We start from the raw sequence: 20,636 nt of genomic DNA on the forward strand, positions 1-20,636 counted from the left end.
ATATGTAAATATAAGTTAAATTAAATAATTTTTAAGCTTAATTTATACCTCAATTCTTAAATTGAGAAAATAGGTCTATCTTTTCCATCCCTGATAAATTCATATTTAAGTAAAACAAGTAAGAGAGCTATATAATATTATATACCCTTCACCAAATTATACTTCAAAATAAAAATTTTAAATATTTATATTTTTTTTCCAAAGTTGTTTTTTTTTAATTTTTTGGAAAATTTTTTTTAATTGTTTTTTTAAATTTAAAATTTTTTTTTTTTTAAATTTTTTTTTAATATTTAGAGAAAAAAAGCTTTTGGTGAAACAAAAATTCGGGTTAAAATATATTTTTTCCGATTTTGACCCATTGTAGGTCCAACTTACTATGGTCTTATATAAGTCGTTGCAAAGGTCTTTGAAATATCTATCATTAGATATCTATATTGTCTATATTAATGACTTAGTAATCCAGATATAGGTCAAAAATCGAGGTTGTCCTGGTTTTTTCCTTATAACTCAGCCATTTGTGGACCGATTTTCTCGAGATACTGATGTATGAATCGTGTATGTAAGTTATTTGAGGGCTTCGGAAAGTTGATTTTAACAGACTCCGCTATCTATAAGGATCCAGAATATATATACTTTATAGGATCGGAAAATTATATTGTGGAAATTACAAACGGAATGATAAACTTATATACATATACCCTTCTCACGAAGGTGAAGGGTATGAAAATCACACTTCTAAACACCCAGTCACACCCACAAACAATTTACAGCAAATACAGAAGAGAAAATAAAATAAAATCAAAACAAAAACAATTTTTATGAATTTGCATAGAAATGTAAACAAAAATTTTATTAAGTGCAAAAAGCAAAAACAACAAAACAAAAAGCAGAGCTTTTTGGATAATACAAAGTAAAAAAACAAATTTTGTTTACATGAGACGATGAAGAAGAGGAAGTCATAATAATTTCAATGCAAACACTTGCACACCGAATAATATAGTTTAAATTGAGTTTATTTTGCGGTTAAAAAATATAATTAATTAGTTTCTACAGAAATTTTTAATATATTCTTATTCAGCCTAACTATAAAAGAAATTTTAAAGTTAATTTTTGTTAAAGAACTTTTGTTTTTTCGTAACATAAGAAATATTTTTAAAAAGCTTTCAAAACTTTTTCCAACTCACATATTTAAATAAATGCAAATATATTTCAATGAATGTAATTAAAAAAAATTTCAAACAATTAAAAAACATAAAAGTTCAAAACAAAAAGCTTATTTTAAAATAATAAAACAACATTTTAAATTATATTTGAAATTTGTTTTATAGTACGAAATTTAAAATAATAGTCAACTTTATGGACTTAAAATCGACTTTAGGGCTTTTGTGGTTAGAGTGATTATTTATTATAGTTTTAAAAAAGCATGTGTTTGTTATTTATCTCTAAAAAAAATTTATATATTTATTTTGTTGTTACGGCTTTGTAAATACTTATTTGTTTAATGTAAAAAGCTTTTCATCTTTTTTCTTAATTTTTGCGAGAGCGCAAAAAGAACAGTGCTGTAGGTGGTAAAATGATTTTGAGAGGTGCCATACTTTCTTAAGTAAATTAACTGCTCGCGATTTTAAGTTCAATTAAGTGTGATTTAAAATATTTGAACATAATGTACAATTTGCATAAAAAAGTACTAAATAGTTATTAGCATTTTTCTCTGATTTCCTTCAAATTCTAAATAAAAAAATAATTGAATTCATTTAAAAGCCAAAAACAATTTTTTGTTTTTAGAGCAGATCCAATGCTGTCGTTAATACAGTCATGTTACTCGCAAACTATTAGCAGTTATCTGTTATATTTTAATAAATTATGCAGAACAGAGCTGTAGCTGCACAAAATACTTGACAGGTGCTAATAGTAATTTGTTATTTAACTATGAAAAATATAACTCACACCCTCGATTATGAGCGCCTCTGTGCAACCAGCCACCAACACCAGCCACAAATTTATACATTTCAGCTAGAGAATTTTTCTTTACCCATACACTTCTAACGAACGGGTGAAAAGCCTAAAACAACAGAGACACTTTTGCCGCAACAGTTACGGTACAAACGAGTGTACAACCAGACGTATTTTTTCTCATTTATAAAAATATCAAACAAAATTAAATACAATTTCTTTCGTTTCCCGCCTGTGTTCAATTTCGCACGAATGTCATATTTCATATAAATAAATATCGAGTATTTAACAAACATTAACGCGAGTGTTGTTGTTTTTTTTTTTAATTATTTTCGTAAAATACATATATTTTTCAATATTTTTGGAAATTATTTCTATACAAATGCATAAATAATTTTGGCAAAAAACAAAATTAAAGAAAAAATAAGTAATACCCAATAATGTTCAAGGTTTAAAAGTCATATTCAATGTGAAATATACGAAAAATTAAATAAAAAGATTAATAATATATTTTGTTGTTTTGAAATAACTTGCATTTATAAGCGAAATTTTGAAAATTTTGCTTTAAAAATAAACATTTTATAAAAATTTCAAAAGTGTTCTTAAAAAAGCCTGTAATATTTTTCCTACAAATAAATTTTATCTATTGTTAGTTTTATAAAAATAAAATTATAATACAAACAACATGCCCGAGAAACTACAAGAGGTTAGTTCAGAGTTTTATGTATGATTAATACGTGTACATTTAAGCACCCTACAGCGTTTTGGCCGATACTTATAAGTTTATCTAGGGTTTGTGAATTTTTGAAAAAATATTGTTTTTATTTCTTTGTTTGTTTTTTATCAAAGTCTTTAATCATTTTTAAGTGCATTTAAATGAAACAAATACAGGTAGGCCTCCATTTACGCGGGTTGTTGGGCCAAAAAAGTAGCGTGTAAATCAAATTCGCGTAAAACGAGGTTTTAATTTAGAACGAAATGCTTTTGAGTAATTTTTTATTTCGCGTAAAGCAATACATTAGAAACATAACAAAAAAGAAATTGGGACATAAACTCAACAAAAAAAAAATATTTCTTATCGAAAATTAAGGAAAAAATGTCAATTAAAAAAACAAAATATTCCAATACATAAACATAACAAAAAATTTATAAAAATTAACGAAGTTTTCAAAAAAGAAATCTGTTATTCGCTTGTGTTTTTTTCGTTTCTTGTTGTTTGTTGCCGCGTTATATAATTTATTTGAAAAAATTGTTGTTAATTTGAGTTCGCGTAATATCGAATTCGCGTAAATAAAGTACCGCGTAAATGGAGGCTTACCTGTATTTTGAAATTTTTGAAAAACACAAAAAAAAGTTTAGTATTTTGTATAAAATTTGTTTAAAGAAAATATTATATATAACAGTTTTTTATAGAATATATTGTGTATAATACATTTTAAGAAATTTATAAAATTTTTTGGTATGAAAAAGTGCAATATTTTTGAAGGACAGAGTTTTTATTTTTGAATCTAATTGAGATATTGACTTGAATTTTTTTTAAGACCAAAAATTAACTTATCTAAACAAACAAACAAAAATAATTCGGAATAAATGTAGACCTAATATTTGCATTCCTATTCAAAATTTTAATACAAATTTTTGTTTTAGAAACTCAATAAATATGTCACATGTAATAAAATCTTTATTTATTAACAAAACTCAATGAAATTTTCGAAATTTTTTTAAAATTTATCCTTCTAAATAACAAACTGTAAAAAACTTGTCAAAAGGTTAAAGAGAAACCCGCAGTACCTAAAAATAGGAGCGAAAATTCCAAAAATGGTATTTTTAACAATTTGGCTCATGGGGTCGACATTTCCTTCCGTACTGGGAAAATACTTTGGGTATAAATAGGGAACACATCAAGGTTTCTAAAGCTGCTTTCCATTTTTTTAATCCCATCTTAGGGATTTTAGAACATGTGGTTCAAATTTGAAATTTTTATAAAAAATAGGTCACACTCCGAATGCCGTAGAGGCGAGGTATTCGAAAAATAGGACATGTTCTTTAAACTAAAATGTTCTCTGTAAAGATATCTTACAGGAAAATATAAAATTGTTATATGTTCTTAAAGAAAGTTTCTTTTTAATAAAAAAAGAGTTAAGTCACCTTTTCGCCCAAAAAACAGCAAAAATCTACTATTTTTTGAATTTTTAAATTGTAAATCGTTTATTTGGATCCGTAATTGTTAGTGCTCTGAAATCTTTTGTATATTGTTGGTACTTTAGATTTCTAACTAACAATAAAAATTCGAGTAAATTCAGTCCAAAAGTACGACCTATTTTTATAAGAAGCGGTCCAAGGTATGTCAAAATTTTAAAATTTCAATTTTGAAATGCCTATAACTCGGAAATTTTAAGAGATAGTACACGCTAGCTGAGCTTTCCAAAAATATAAAAATCTTTGAAATCGGATGGGAAACAAAAAAATTGCATGTCTTTAAAAATTGTATATGTAGAAGGTACCCCTACTAGAGCATTTCTTGGGCCCATTTTAATGACTTAAACTTGAATACCCCTTGGCTACGCCCACATAAAATTTTATCCCGATCGGACTAGCAGTTTAGAAATTATCTGATTTGAGCTCAGGAATTGTTTCTGGTTTATCCGCATAAACCCGAGGATTCATGAAACTCCAAATAAAATCGCATGATTTTTGATGCCAGTTGACATTTCTTGAGATAATTAGTTCTGGACATAGTTGTTGCAATAAATCAATTGCTGCATGTGAAGTGTGGCAGGTGGCGCCATCTTGCTGAAACTTAAAGTCGCACAGTGGCGCCATTTGAGTTTTTTCATTGCAAAAATCATAACTTTTGAACTAAATGAGATAATCAAAAAGCATATGATAGATAATTAATCAGCCTATGAAATGAGTGTTTGAAAATGGTTCAACGCCTTTCAGATGCCTACTTATAGGTTATCAAAGTTGAAATTTGTGGAAAAATCAATTTTATGGGAAGTAATTTTTTAAATTTTTTAATTTTTTGTTTCTTTTAAAAGCTTTTATGATTTAAAATTATTCCAGAAAAGATATTTTTTTTCTTTTTTTTTCCAAATTTTATCTATAGCAAAAAATGGTGCAAGAACGGTCAGCTAGAAATTTTTGCATTAGGTAATGGAATAATCAAAGAACTTAGATAAATATGGCAAATATAGAAATTGATAGTTTTATTTTATTTTCCATCAAAGTTGAGAAACATTGAAAAAATCGATAGTTGGTAAATATCGATTTACCTGGACAAATACAAAGCAAACAGTCTAATTTTTGTTTATTCTATTCCTAATAAATATATCTAAACAAAAATAATGACGATCCGTTACATAGTTTTCGATATATTGTATCTGAAAGCGGACCAAATTACCTAAAAATGGTCTGTTTTTTGAAAACTGAAAATCAGTCAACTTTGAAGGGCTATATCTTCTGAACCAAAAATCTGATTGTAATAAGATTAGCATATTTGATATCGTTGGACAATTTACTGTAAAAGAGGTTTATTCTAACTTGTTCTACGGGCGCCACTGTGCGTCGTCCAGATCTATGTCGTCCAATTGAGGCCACAAGGACTTCGTTATCATATGCCGTTCACAGTCACTGTAATTTCGACCTCATCCGCCTGACCAAAATCCGCTCAATTCATAGGAGAAAATTATTTTTTTTCGAAAAATTGGCATTGACTTCACTTTGCTCCATTACCCATTTAACGAATTGCCGGCACTCAATGGTCTGCTGGTTTGAACTTCAGAGTAAGCTAAAGTTAGCACGAATGAAGGTGGAGGTATTTTGTGACTTCTCGATTACAAAAGCAATGTTTTCAAGAGACCGACCGGTACGTTGTCGCACAGGAGTCTTACTGTCCATAACCGACCCAGTTTCTGCAAATTTTTTGATGACTCTTCGAATGGTTGATACATTAGGTGCACTTTTTCTGTACTGAAAAATCTTCGAAGTTTGCGAGCGTTCTCAGCATAAAGCAGTAATCGTTCTAACAAATTCTGTGAGGTTCGATCAATTATTGACCTTTATATATAGTAGACTTAACCGGATTGATTGTGTACTCCTCTCCTCACCCCATTTGATGATTAAATCTAAAGCTATCACCCTATATTCTTCAATCTTAGTTTTATCGTCAACTTTTGCAAACTGAACATTTAATTCTAAAGGTTGTTACGATCAAAAGTCACAAGTTAATTTTTTTGTGTAGCTAACTAATGTTGGCAGATTTAATAGCAAGATAATTAGTTTAATTGTCTCTACATAATTTAAATTAAAAACCAATTAACTATCCATAAACCAAAGCAATACAAATGCACACAACACTTTTTCTAAATTAATTAAAAATTCGAAAACGTGTCTGATTTATGGAAATTGAAAAATAAAATTTCAATTTTCACGTTTTTCTCTTGCTGTTTTGTTTATCTATCGCTATTCAACGTTAGTTAATAGGCAGAGTATTTAAATTAAACAATACATATTTTAAATACCTGCGCGCAGTATGACTCAATTGGTTAAGAGGGGATTTTTTAGCTAGAAAATGTTAAAAATGACACAATTATAGTAGAAAAACAAATAGTCAGGCGTTAAATGCACTTGAAAATGTTGTTTGTGTGTAAAAGTGCTCTAGTACTTGGCTGGATGAGGAAATCACATGTGCAAAACTACATCCATAAGTACAGAAATAGAAAGAAATTACGAAACAAAAACAACACAATACAAGTAATGAATACTAGTATTAAAAGTACAACAGCAACAAATGATAATGAATATACATTTTACATGCATATCATAATGACTTTAGACAAAGTCAAAGTTAATATAAAAGCTTTATTTTATTTTGTTGTTTTTTTATTGTATATAAATCATAAATAAGGAAAATGTAAAAAAAGTATTAAATGAAATGTGTAGATAGATGATTTAGGGTGAATACAGACTTACAGTCGTACCTAAATAAAACTGTCGAGCATTGCGTTTTCTGACGCCTAAACAAGAGTGTCAATGTTTTGTCAACAATGACAAATATTTAGATTACAATTTTTTTTTGAATAAAAAAAAAGTAAAGAAAAAAAATTAAGAAACGATAAACAAAAACCAAAAGATAAACAAAAGCTTCAATAAAGGCAGTTTCTTCAGCTTCTGCAGCCAACTTCACTACCTAATGTACTGTCATAATTGGATTTCTGCGTAGCTAAACCCGCTCCGCGTTGCTGGCTCTTAGAATTTTTTTGGTCGAGAAAAAAAAAATTATTTGCCATTTTTTTACAATAATCACTGACCTTGAAGCCTGTATATAGGAAACTAAATAAACTATCTATAAGAATTGAAGCTCGATCAACAATTATACAAAAATCTTTTTTTTATTTTGATGTCATTAGCGGTATAGTATAAAAATTTGATTTTGCCACGCCCTTCGGTCCACAGACTCAAAAATCTGACTCTATAGTGTTACCAGGTGGGCTATTCTGAAGATTCCCTGAAAATTTCATCAAAATCGGTCCAGCCGTTTTTGAGTTCATTCGGAACATACATACAAACATCCAGGTTCGAAATAATTAGTTCTTAATTCCATTCGAAATCAAATTAAATTTTATCTCTTAACCATTCTGTTAATGAATTTATTATGAATTAATTCATAGACTTAATTCCTTTGTAGTTCAAATGTATTGAATTTATTCCTTTGAGAATTCATATTTAATGAATTAATTCCTTATTGAATCATAAACGTTTTCTTTAATATTAGAAGTGTGGACTTGACATAAGGAGTGAGATCGAAAAATTCTTAACATACATATATGTTTATAAAAAAGAAACCACTAAACTTACAGCTTTAATTTTTTTTTTATTTGATTGAAATTATTATTACAATTTACAAAAAAAATTATTTTTATAGTTTTAATCACTAGTGATGAAATTTTGAACCTTTTTCGGAAACCCTTCCATTAACGTTTTTATAGTGCTTTCTGTCACTTTGCTCGAACATGTAGTCCATCTCCGTTTAAAATCTACCACACTTTTGGACACCTTTTTTGTACTCTTCAATTCTCTTTTAACAAGAGCCCAATATCTCTCCACTGGGATTTGCCTCTCTTGGTACAAATACCACATTATTGTTCTTGTACCACTCAAGGGCTTGTTTGCCATAGTGACAGGATGCCAAGTCAGGCCAAAAATAAGTGGACACATTATGAAGTCTTATGAATGGAAGCAGCCTTTTTTGTAAACATTCCTTGATGTAAATTTCGGTATTTATAGAGCCCGTTGTAACAAATGAGTGGCTTCTTTTGCCGCAACTGCATATTGCTTGCCATACCAAGAACTTTCTGGGAAATTTTGTCTGCTTTTGGGTCCTAAACTTTTCTTCAACATTCCCTCGAGCATCAGCAACATAAAATTTTTGACCTGGAAGTTGCGAAAAATCTGCCAGAACATACGTTTCGTCATCCATTATGCAGCAAGAATATTTTTTTATAAAACTTGACTTCAATTTCCGTGCTCTGTTTTTGGCCTCTAAATTTTTAGTAGCGTTCCTGTCAGGAACTTTTTGAGCCTTGTATGTTTTTAAACCTGCATTAGCTTTAACTTTTCGTACCAAATAGTCCGAGCACTGAGCTAACCGGGCTGCTTTCCTACCGGATGTGTTGGGAGCTCTTTTGAAAATGCGTTCTATTTTTTTGGCTTTAGAAACATCATGTGGACCATTCCTTCTACCTGAACCAGGTTTTCTATCAACTGACAAGTTCTCCCGGTACTGTTTAATAACATTGGAAACAGTTTGACGGCAGACCTTTGTATGCTTGGCCAACTTTTTGTAAGACCAAGTTGGGTTTTGTTGAAAATATTTAATAATTTCAGTACGCACTTTTTTCTGGTCACTCATTTTAATCAGATTAACAAAAAAATTAATATAATTGACATTACACATAATAACTGACATGTTTTTCAAAGGTAACTTGATCAAAAAAAAATTCAAATAATACTTGGGTTAAAAAATGTAATGAAAAACGTGTGTTAAGAATTTTTCGATCTCACTCCTTACTATTTTAACAAAAAAATCTTTGTTTTAGCATGAAAAAATATTAAAAATTAAAATTTTTAAGTTTCAAAGTGATCTTTATGTGGTATTTAGAATACGTTCATAATGCATTGATGTTTAGTTTTACCGTAGCTATAACTTTGATACATATTTTTAGTGTAAAATTAGGAGTCCCTGGAAGTAATTCTACGAAAAGTGAAAAATTTCTTCCAAAATTTTTACTATAAATGGACACGATAAAGCCATTTTTTGCCAAAAAATGTAACAAAATTTGTTTGGTAGACTCTTAGCTATATTATTGCCGTATATAGTTAAGCGGTATCACCAAGTTTGAATTAGATGTTGGCCAACACCTTTTTTTGAGCGTCCACTGACTTTAAGAATCTTTGCAGGTCCATAAAAAATATTGACCACCAAAATCGCCAAACTAAGTATAGGGTTTTACTACATTTTGGTAGTAGAATCGAACTTATACTGTCGTGTGTTTTTTGCACTGTTGCACTGTGTTATAAGCAAAACAAAACCAAAACTAAATGAATGAAGAAAAATATTTTAATTAAATTTGTAGATTTGAATTAACAAATTTGAATCATTCAAAGGTTGAATGAATTCTATTATGAATTAATTCAACGATTAATGAATTATATTTAAATAAAAGACTTTGAATATAGCTAAAGAATTAGTAGTTATGGAATTATGGAATGAATGGCTGATATTTTTTTAATTCCGAATTAAGATTTTAGTGAATTTAGCTCATTAATCAATACGAAGCTCTGGTTGTAATAAAGCCAAATGAGAATTAAATCAGTAATTGGGAAGAAGATCATATTAAATGCACTTGGACCATCAATATTAGAGATTAGAAAGTTTATATCTAGAGTACGTAATCGCTTATCCTCCAGTGCAAAACACTTACATTAAAAATTAATTAAACCTCTACAGTAATCTTTATAAGGGAGTTCAATACGCCTGGTCCAGTGATAATTGATACTAGATTTCTAAGCACAATATATGAAGTTGCCAAGTCCAATCGGGACCAAACATGACCCTCATAATACTTTGATCATATTGATTCATTCTAGTCATAACATACTCGCGAAGTGAAACATTTGTAAGAGGAGAGTGGGATGCTACAAAAGTTATCAATATCGGAGTCAAGCAAGACACCCTCCCTTGCAATATGATCAATAATCCCGAGTTCTTTCACCCATATAAGTGATATATTCATTCGGCCCAATTCCGAAGATTTGCAAAACTACCTTAGCTGGCTTACCACCCTTTGTATCGCTGATACTTCAGCCTGAAGAAAACTACATTCATAACTGAGAATAAATATAATCATAATTACGAACTCCTCAATACAGATGCCGTCACCAATCCTACTTTTCCTTATGGAACCTGTCAGTGTGGATACACAAACTAGTCCCATCTGCTAAAGAGAGTTCAAATAGTCATTCAGATATGAAAGAACCAAAATTCCCTTTTGAAGATGCTATTTCGAATACAATAATCAACATTATAACAGGACATAAGAAGTATCTTTAATATCCTGGTATGTCCCCTCGCTCATTGATTAAATCTGCCAATAATACAGAGACTAAATCAACTTAGCATGGTAAATAGAGCCTTAGTAGGCATTTTCCTCATAGCACCCGATATAAGAAGTGCTGTTGAACTCAATACCCTTTCAAAGGGTGAGCGATTTATAGCCTTATCCAGTACTTGCCACCAGACCCTGTACATAGCGATATGTTTAAAAACCGACTCAAATAGCCAATTAACAGGACTATGACCTTCCTACAAATATAGTGTGCCGTAAAGACTTTTGACGTTCGCGTTCAAGTTCCAGAACAATCTATTATCTGGAATAATTAGCAATTTCAGATAGTGCCAAGTTCCGGAGTAAATTTTGGGATATTTTATTTATTTGAGAACAATACAACTTCCGTTATTCCAGGATTGACGCTGAGACCGCTGTTAACGCTCCGTGAGCTGATGTTCTCGATACGGATTCCATTCTCTGAGATGCAGTTGGGAAGGTATCATATACATTCTTCCACATTTTCGTCTAAAAAAACAAGTGATCTGTCTAATCGAGACATTACCAATGAATGCAAAAGTATTTTGGATAATCCAATTTGTATCGAAAACCCCAAATAAATTTAAAATAAAAATTATGTATTCATCTTGAAACCCTTTTTCCAACATCTTAATTTCAGTCGAATGTGGTTTTTTATAGGAAAAAGAACAATGTAGGGAAATTGAAGGCATGAAGCTGAAGCTTAAAGCATATTTTTATTTAATATGTAATAAACGATAAAGAATAACGCTTTGGCATTTAAATCAGAAACAAAATTTACCATATTAATCCTGAGGGTATGTATGCACATTGAAATGATGTAAAAAAGTCTTTATATAAACAAAGTAAACACTAGCAATAACTTAAAAAAGAATTCATAACAAAACACTTTTTTTCGAGACACAAATCTCTCAGATTATTATAACACACAATTTCTTTCTTTTTTTAGCATAGAAAAATATTTAAAATTTCTTTTCACTTGATAAAACAAAAACGTAAATAAAATCACAAAATTTGCATGACGTGCCTCTCATATCTATTGTTTATGTCCTTCAGTAAAATTTATAACTGACACAGTTTTATGGAAAACATTTTTTTTAGCAACAGTTTTCATATGAAGACAGTAGACTATTTAATAATTGGATGTAATGAAATTTTCTTGAATTTATCACAGGAAACTAATAATTTTATGAACTTAAGTGAGTTTTTTAAAATATTTGTCAGTGAAACGAAATTTGACTGTGCTGATTTGGTTTTTCGTGTGCAATTTATGCAAGGTGTTGCAATTGTAGCAGCAATTTAATGATGTACATTATTTTTCGAATACAAAATGTGGATGTAATGAAATGGAGAGAAAATAAATTATGTAGTTGTGTTGTGTACTTGGTTGGTTGTACCATTTTGGTTGCATACTCAAGTTCGATTTCATTTGCTGCAGGTTAACCAAATAATCTTACAGGCAAGCAATCCAAAAAAGCATTATACATATCGCTCATTTGCTGCAACAACGTCATAACTCAAAATCCGGGTGTTTTGAACTGAGTAAATACAAAAATTTGGGTTAAATACAGATTATAAATATGTTAATATCTACTATTTAAATTGGTTTTATTTCTGAAATCGCATGATTTGTTGAAAATGTATTTAAGAAATGTTATAAAATATTCAAAGCCATTTTTCTCCAAACGAATTTTTTTGAATTATGACGTTGTTGCATACATATTTCATACATGTATTTTTTTGTAGGACAATTCGGAATATGTGCTAGCGAAATTGTTTTGTATATATAATTTATTATAAAGGGTCTTCCAATATAAACTTCCAAACTTTGACAGTTGATAGCGGCCATATTATTGAAGCTACAACTGTCGAATTGGCTGTCGTTTATTCAGTTTGTTTTGCCAAATCACCATTTTAGCAAAATGAGCATTTTATTCGGGCAATATTCGGCTCGCTTCGCCAATTTTCGAATGATGGGTACGTCAATAAACAAAATTTATTTAGTACAATATCAATCCACATGAGATCCAAGAATGTCCAATGCATCCCAAAAAAATCACTGTTTGGTGCGGAAATCGGTCCATATTTCTTTGAGAATGACATTGGCCAGGCCATCACCGTTAACGGCGTAGAGCTATAGGTCGACGAATAGAAACTTCTTTTGGCCAAAACATTTGGTTTCAATATGATGGCGCTAGCTGCCACACAGTTCATGTCACATTGGACATACTGCAAAAGCGATTTGAGAGCATGGTCATACCACGTGGCACAGTGCGGCCAAAGGAACCTTTGTCCGGCCAAAAGTCGAAAAAACAAGGTTTTAGTTGGGGGTTTTTTGTCATTGGGTTGATTAAAAAAATGCTCTAGGAGATGAAAAATTATCATAGTAGGTCCCTTGCCTCAAATGCCCTTCATAATTTAAGTTTGAATGAGGCCTTCACACGAATGGCACACTACCGTAGGAAAGATCGACTAGTAGGCGTTTCCGTTAAACGCGTGTCAAAGTTTTTGTAATCAAGCAAATCAAACGAAACAAAATGGATTCTATAGCTGAAGGTAAGAACAATACGCAAAATCAAAATCTGAATATAAATTTCCAAATAGTAAATTGTTAGAAAGTGATATGTAAGCACTATTTTTTTATTTTTTATTTTTAAAAAACAAAATTGATGTGATTGAGTGAAACATTTTTTTCCAGCTTTTTCCTGTTCTCTAAGCTATTGGAGGTAATAAGTCAAAGTATTATTTAACAAATAAAATAAAATTCAGCTGCAATTATTTGCAAGTTGCCCTACGTTCGGCAAAAACAAAATTTATTTTTTTGGTAACTGCCTTGCAAAAATACTTTCTAGAGGGTTTATGACGCATTTTTTTTTGCTTGTAAGGTTGTACGTTTTGATGTACATGAAATAACATAAAATACAACACCACATTTATATATATAAATATACAGTAAACTCTCGAAAACGTGAACTAAGGTAGAGCTACACAAATACGTATGCATTTTAGTATGTAACATCGCCATATTGCATTTCACCATTGTAAATTTTCAATTATTTCCCTAATAATATCAAAACAAAAACTTTTAATCAATTAGCAAGTTCATTTAATTTTTTACAAGTTTTTTCGTATGAAATGACGCCATATTAGGTCGGCCATTTTGAATTTGCTAATTCTGATAACGGATTCGTAATCAGCGACCCCAAAAACCCCCATATACCAATTTGTGGATCATTTTGTACATTTTTCGACTTTTGGCCGGTAAAAGGTGCCTTTGGCACTGTGCGTGGAGCTGATATAAACTGGGTATGGAGATCATGCGATTTAATCCTGTTAGACCTTTTCTTGTGGGGTATTCTTAAGTCGCAGGTCTATGAGAATAAGCCGCAAACCACAGCGGAACTGAAAGACAACATAACCCAAAGATCTGGAAAATTTGACATTTTGGATGCGCGTTACTCAGCGAATAATGGCATCGATAGGCCTTTCAAACGAATTAAAAATGTCGGCCATATATCACACACACTTTGTTTTATTTAAATTTAAAGACATGAAGCGCGTAAAAGAGAAAGGAGTTAATTAACAAAATGTTAACTGAAACTGAAAATAGAAATTCTGCTGGCTGCAGTTATGGTCGTGTGGCAACTACTGAATTATTTTCATGACGACAGCTACATAGTAAACAGCTGATTTTAAATTCATTGGTGCCACTTCAATTTTTTTTTGTTTGTTTTTACTTTAATAAAAAATATATGTACAAAATTCTAAAGTAATTAAGATTTAAACAATTATTTTGAGTAAAAATAATTAATTATGTAACTGTTATTAATTTATTTCAATATGATTATAATAATATTAGCAACACTATTTCTGTTTTGTAGTTGCCAAAAATAGAAATAAGCCTAATTCGGCTACAGCGACATGAGTAGTCATGTGGCGTGTAGCTTTAATTTTTAGGTATGTTTCAGGCTAAAATTGCGGCGAAAACTAGGCTCCAAATTAGCTTGTAGTATACATATATTTACAGAATATATATTGTTTTATTAATAGAGAAAAATCTGTCACGTACGGTATGTCACGTACGATATTAAATTTTATTTATTATAAAATCATCCAAAAATTGATTTTATTTAAATATGATGGATTATAAAGGAAAAATATTTCGTTTAGTGTAAGAAATTAAATGAAAACATAACGCCTCTCACGATTCGAATATTTTGGGATATTTCTACATGTACCCCAAAATGAGTTCCGTTTTATGTCACGTTCGATATACTCTTATTTCGCTCTATATTTTGGACAACAATATTTCGAAAGAACTTTTTATTATTTTAAAACATAGTACCCTCTGAATGGAACATAAAGACCAAATTATTTTTCAGATACTCTTATTGCAAAATCTATTCCACTCTATAGGCGTACAAATGTCACGTACGATGATATGCAATTGCCCATATGTAAATAACTGAATACGTTTGTCGTTTAGTCAGTTGAAAGAAAATTGTATTGTAATGCATGAGAAGAGTTACAAATATTTATGACCTTTACATTGAATTATGCGAAAAATATTTATTTTTTTAAATAACACATTTTTTTCTTTTAATAAAATGCAAAATTTTGTTTGCTGTCGTAGTTGTTATTTCAATAAGCAACTCAAATACATAATATACATATGGATTAGTACGTATTTATGTACTTAGTATTACATTGTCGTGATTGGGAACCTCCTAATGGGACCACCTGCTGTACTTTTTTTTCGGTTATCACACAAAGTCGAACAAAAAGGAATAAAAGCGTAACGGTAATATGACAGAGACCGGTACCAAAAACAAAACAAAGAAGCAAGCGAAAAAAATGTGACGTCTGGCACTAGAATTAATTTAAATAGTGACATCAACTTGTTTTATATTCGGATTCCAGAGATTTTAAAGAGTGTAAAGAAGATTTATTACAAATGTTTTATTGTACAAAATTATAGATAATTCGCACTGGTTCCTCTAAAGAGCGTCAACTCAAAATTTTAAAATTTTCAGTAGAAGCAAAAAACTATTTTATTTTCAATACATTACAATGAAACAACTGTACGGATACAACTGTATTTTTTGGCGAAAGAGTAGAGAAAATGTTAGCAGATTTTTACAGTGGGTAGATATGACCACTGCACATCAATTTCTTGCAAAAAGTGAAAATTAAATAAATTTGAGTTGACGCTCTTTAGAGGAACCAGTGCGAATTGTAGATAAAATGCTGAAAATGTAATAGGAAATAAGATTGACGAATATTTATTTGATTTACTCTCTGAGGAACAAAAATTGTGAACATATAAAATCAAAAAACTTCATTTTCAAGATCAAAATCAAAATCGCAAAAAACTTAAAAAAAATTCGATATTTATACCTTTTTTCCCTTGTTCAGGTCCATAGGTAGCAAACCGTTCAAAATTCAAGAAAACAATCAACTACAAAAATGTACCTAAGATCTCAATAAACAACTTTCTAGAACATAAGAACTTCCTAGGAATGATTCTTAACACCGTTTAGGTAGGTCAATATGGTAGGTCAATTTTGCATGAGCAAAACTGGGAGACACGGGTCTTTTTTTTGGTCTCGTTTCCGTATATGGTTATATTTCCATGACTTAAGAAAATGCACACAATGTGACCGGTATCCTGTAACTTAGTTTGGAGGTTGACCTTCCCTTTCTTATCAACTGCCTTCTCCACAGTATTTTATTCACTATAATGGCGGTAATCAACTCCTTAGTAGACCCTTAGCCTAACCAGTTTTTTAAAAGTTTATAGAATTTTGAAAACTTATTTTCAATATTTAAATAAACACCTTTAAATTACTGTATGTTTCCATAATTTCATTTCATATGCATGTTACTACTTGTTGTTTTTTCTCTTTGTTTTGGTAAACAAAACCAAATGTCTTTTATATCATTGGCAAGTGTTAGTGCCGTACTTTTGTCTGTGAGTGTATTATGTGGAAAAACTTGGCAAAGAACTGAATACTTTTGTTTTCCTCTCTCCTACCTTAATGAAGGTCGTTCTTATTGTGTTACTTACATGTGTGTGAGTATGTCGCATAATAAATAATCTAGCGAAATGCAACAACAGAATATAATATACATTAGATATGCCCCTAAAAAAAATTGATTGAATGGGTCTTATTTTGTTAGTTAGTAGACGTAGAAAAAAATATAGTTGTGCATGTTTATTGTAACTATTTCAACATTGTTACAAGTTTTTTAACAATATTATAGTCACAGTTACTATTTACATGATTGTGGTAACCATAATATAGTTAATTTACGATTCACATGATTGTATCAACCATATACATGGTTACAAATAACAAGTATATGTTATTGAAAACACTTTTTATGATAAAGGATTTACCATATTATGTTGATTCATCATAAAAATGGTTGTCACAATCAAATACTTGTTTACTGTAACCATATCTATTTTTTAAGGACTGGCCTAATATACATACGTATGTATTTATTATAAACAAATAAAATAACTTAATATAAAGGAAGAGAAAGAACAAAAGTAAACACATACTGTATGAATATGTGGGAATGTGTCCTTTTTCATTATTATTTAAAAGTAGATAAAACCAAATGTTGCAATGTAATTACACACACTTTTGAACTTAACACTGAATGCAATTATACACAAACACTTTATCAAAATGGTTGTCAAAGGACAAGAGGAGCTTTTTATCAAATTTTTATTGTAACATGCACTTGAAAAAAAGTATTTCAAAGGTGTTCGGTTTTAAAAAAAATCAGATTAAGTCGTAAATTATCCGTTTGTTACGAATTTTTGAAGTCTTGTTTATAGAAGATGTTTAAAAAAGTGTTAGTCATTTGAACAATAAGTTACACAAGGCCTTTTTTCATAATATTGTCTACGTAAAGGATATTAAATCATGGTTTGAAATGGTATATTTATTTTCCAAGATGTGTATGCATTCTGGATGCTTTTGAAATTTATTTCTTAAAAACCCCATACAACGTACAAACTTACTATACCGGATTTGAGAATTTGCTATTGAAAGTCAACAAAATGTTTCCATAATTAGCAGAAATGTGTAAAAAGTTATGGAGAACTACTACACAGCAATTTTCAACTGGAAGATCCGATTGGCGTGAAATTTCGCAAAGTTTATTTTTTAACCCCAAAGGCCACTCAGGAGCGGAGCTGTGAGGTCCAAAAGTAAAAGTTCTATTTATCTCTATAATTATACTCATTAGAAAATTTAAAATTCAGTTTTTATACCCTTCACCTTCGTGAGAAGGGAATATATAAGTTTGTTATTCCGTTTGTAATTTCAACAATATAATTTTCCGACCTTATAAAGTATATATGTATATTCTGGATCCTTATAGATAGCGGAGTCGATTAAGCCATGTCCGTCTGTCTGTCTGTTGAAATCAACTTTCCGAAGCCCCCAAATAACTTTCATACACGATTCATACATCAATATCTTCGGAATTATTCCGGCTCAGTTGCTATTTAAAATCAAATCTGAGATATGAGGAAAAAACCAGGAAAAAACCGATTATTGACCTATTGTTGACCGATATCTGGATTACTAAGTCATTAATATAGACAATATGGATATCTAATGATAGATATTTCAAAGACCTTTGCAACGTAAGTTGGACCTACAATGGGTGAAAATCGGAAAAAAATATTTTTTAACTCGATTTTTTTTTTTGAAAAAAAAATAAAAATACGCAATAAAAATACCTTTAAGTTAAGGCTTAACACGTTATTAATCTTCGCAGTCGTTGTAGAAATAATTTTTTTTTAGAAACTTTTGGTTTTAAAACAGCGTTTTCTAAAAAAAAAATTATATTTCTAAAACGACTGCGAAGATTAAAAACATGTTAAGCCTTTCTTTAAGGTAATTTTATTTCGGAATTTCAGTTTTTTTCATTTTATTCAATAAACTAAACCGTTTTTGAGTTACGCGAATATAAGTTGTGCAACCTCCTCCATTTTCGAAATAACGGTAAAAAAACATTGATTTGACTACTGTTTGATCTTTGGTGTGTTGTGGCGCACAAAGACTCGTCCATGTTGCGATTGAACAATGCGAAATAGTCACACGATTGCACAAACGCAATCGATTGTAAGCAAATGCGGCACCCATTTTGCGTAAAGCTTTCTCATACCCAATTGATCATACAAAATTTAAACATGCCTATAGGCACTGCTACACGTTCAATATATATTGACCGCGATCCAGTATCGCGATATTTATTGAACGTGTAGCATGCAGTATTGATGGATTGCGATCCAAATTGCAGAATAACATAATTTTGCGTGATCCAATAAAATGGATCGCGATTCAAATATCACAATATATATTGAACGTGTAGCAGTTTATGGCTTCCACATGAGTCTATGTCACTTTCAATCTCCGATCGACCAACACCATATCATGTATTTTTTCAATTAGAGACTTCAATTGAGGTTCCAGAACGTTCGGCATCTTCCGTGCATGTACGGCCACAACGAAATTCATTTATCCACTTTTTTACCATTGAAATTGATGGTGCAGAGTTCCCATAGTATTTAACAAGCTTGGTTTGAGTAATACACCATTTTCAATTGTATTTAAGAATTTTTCATTTGTATTTCAGAAAATTCTAATAGCAATACCAATGAAAATTACTTAAATTTCTGAAAAACGATTGGAAAATTCTGAAATACAATTAGATACATTTTAAGTATAAACTAAGAATTCTGAAATATAAAATTAAATTTCTGAAATACAAATGGAAATAGTGTAGTTTTTCCCGCAAAAAATAATACTTAATAAGCACACGAAATTCACTTTTTAATATTTTCTCCTCAAGTCACGAGGTAGTGAGATAGTTGTCAAACACAAAATAAATGACACTGCTTGTTCAAATGTTGAATGGAGTAGTGTTGTTCATTCATCTAAGAGGCGGGGAATTTAAAAAGTCAGAGATTTATGGACCTGTCCTTGTACATATTTATGTGTTCTCCGATTTTAAAAATTTTATCTAAATACGCAATAGTTTTTCGGAGACAATTTTAATCCGAATTTCTTCAAAACTTAATTCGTTTGTTTAGAAAATGTTCTGTTCGTTCACACCAAAAAAAATTTCAAATCAATATTTAGTATGTGCCAAAAATTAGGTTGAATATTGGAGAAATTTTGGATTTCATAGATTTTTAGTCTAAAACTCATATAGAAATCTTAACCGCTGGAGAAAATTTTTTTACATAAGTATAAATTATTAATAGATTCATAAAGATTTTACTAAAATGTGTCCAATTTCTTGCGGAAGTAGTTGACTTCTTACAATCTCTAAAACAGAATTCAATTGTATAGATTTCTAAATCATTTCTAAGTGCATTAATTAATTGATTGTTGTTTTCTTTAAAATTACACAAATGAATTTATTAAAACGTTTATAAGGCATTGACGTCATTATAAAATAAAAATACAAATTATCTCCCCAAATATGCCTGATGCACTTTAGTAACAGCAGATGAAAAAAAGATTCCATGACTTATTTAAAAGAAACAAACAAATAAATAAAACAAAAATAATAATCAACAGAATATAGAAAGAGCTGTTAACGATTACAAATCCATAGATTAGCAATATTCAGTATTGGATTCAAGTAAATAGTATTGAAAATAAATAATCATAAATACAACAGGCATCTTGCAGTGCCTTGCATTCCTACTTGAATAAATAACAATGAATCAACAAGTTTGCTGGTGGTCTGATCATCATTCCACTGTTGTCTTGTCCATTGGAACTGGCATAATTCTTATCATTCATGTCATTATTATTGTATTATTACGCTGATAATCGATATCGCGTTACGAAAGTCGTATAAAATTTAACCCAAAAAATAATAAATAAAGACTAGAACTAAATAATAAATATTTTTGCCATAAAAATGAATATAATAGAAAAACTTATATTAAAAGTTATAAATAATAATATTTATTTATTTTTGTAACATTTTCACACT

The 20,636-nt window shown here is 30.0% G+C and overlaps 1 protein-coding gene across 2 annotated transcripts in view; it reads left to right on the plus strand.

Annotated features, from left to right (window-relative positions):
• aralar1 (calcium-binding mitochondrial carrier protein aralar1) overlaps positions 1 to 20,636 on the plus strand; it is an 80,669-nt gene that overhangs the window by 19,214 nt on the left and 40,819 nt on the right. The window contains exon 1 of one of the 2 annotated variants that reach the window (XM_065515211.1): positions 2,078 to 2,659. The exons of the other annotated variant lie outside the window; for it this stretch is intronic. Within the exon in view, the coding sequence (XP_065371283.1) occupies positions 2,639 to 2,659 (21 nt within the window). The 5' untranslated portion in view covers positions 2,078 to 2,638. Of the gene's footprint in view, positions 1 to 2,077; positions 2,660 to 20,636 lie in introns of those variants that run through there. 2 annotated transcript variants of the gene reach the window in all.

The sequence above is a fragment of the Calliphora vicina genome, chromosome 1 (genome assembly GCF_958450345.1).
Source record: "Calliphora vicina chromosome 1, idCalVici1.1, whole genome shotgun sequence".
Lineage (NCBI taxonomy): Eukaryota > Metazoa > Arthropoda > Insecta > Diptera > Calliphoridae > Calliphora > Calliphora vicina.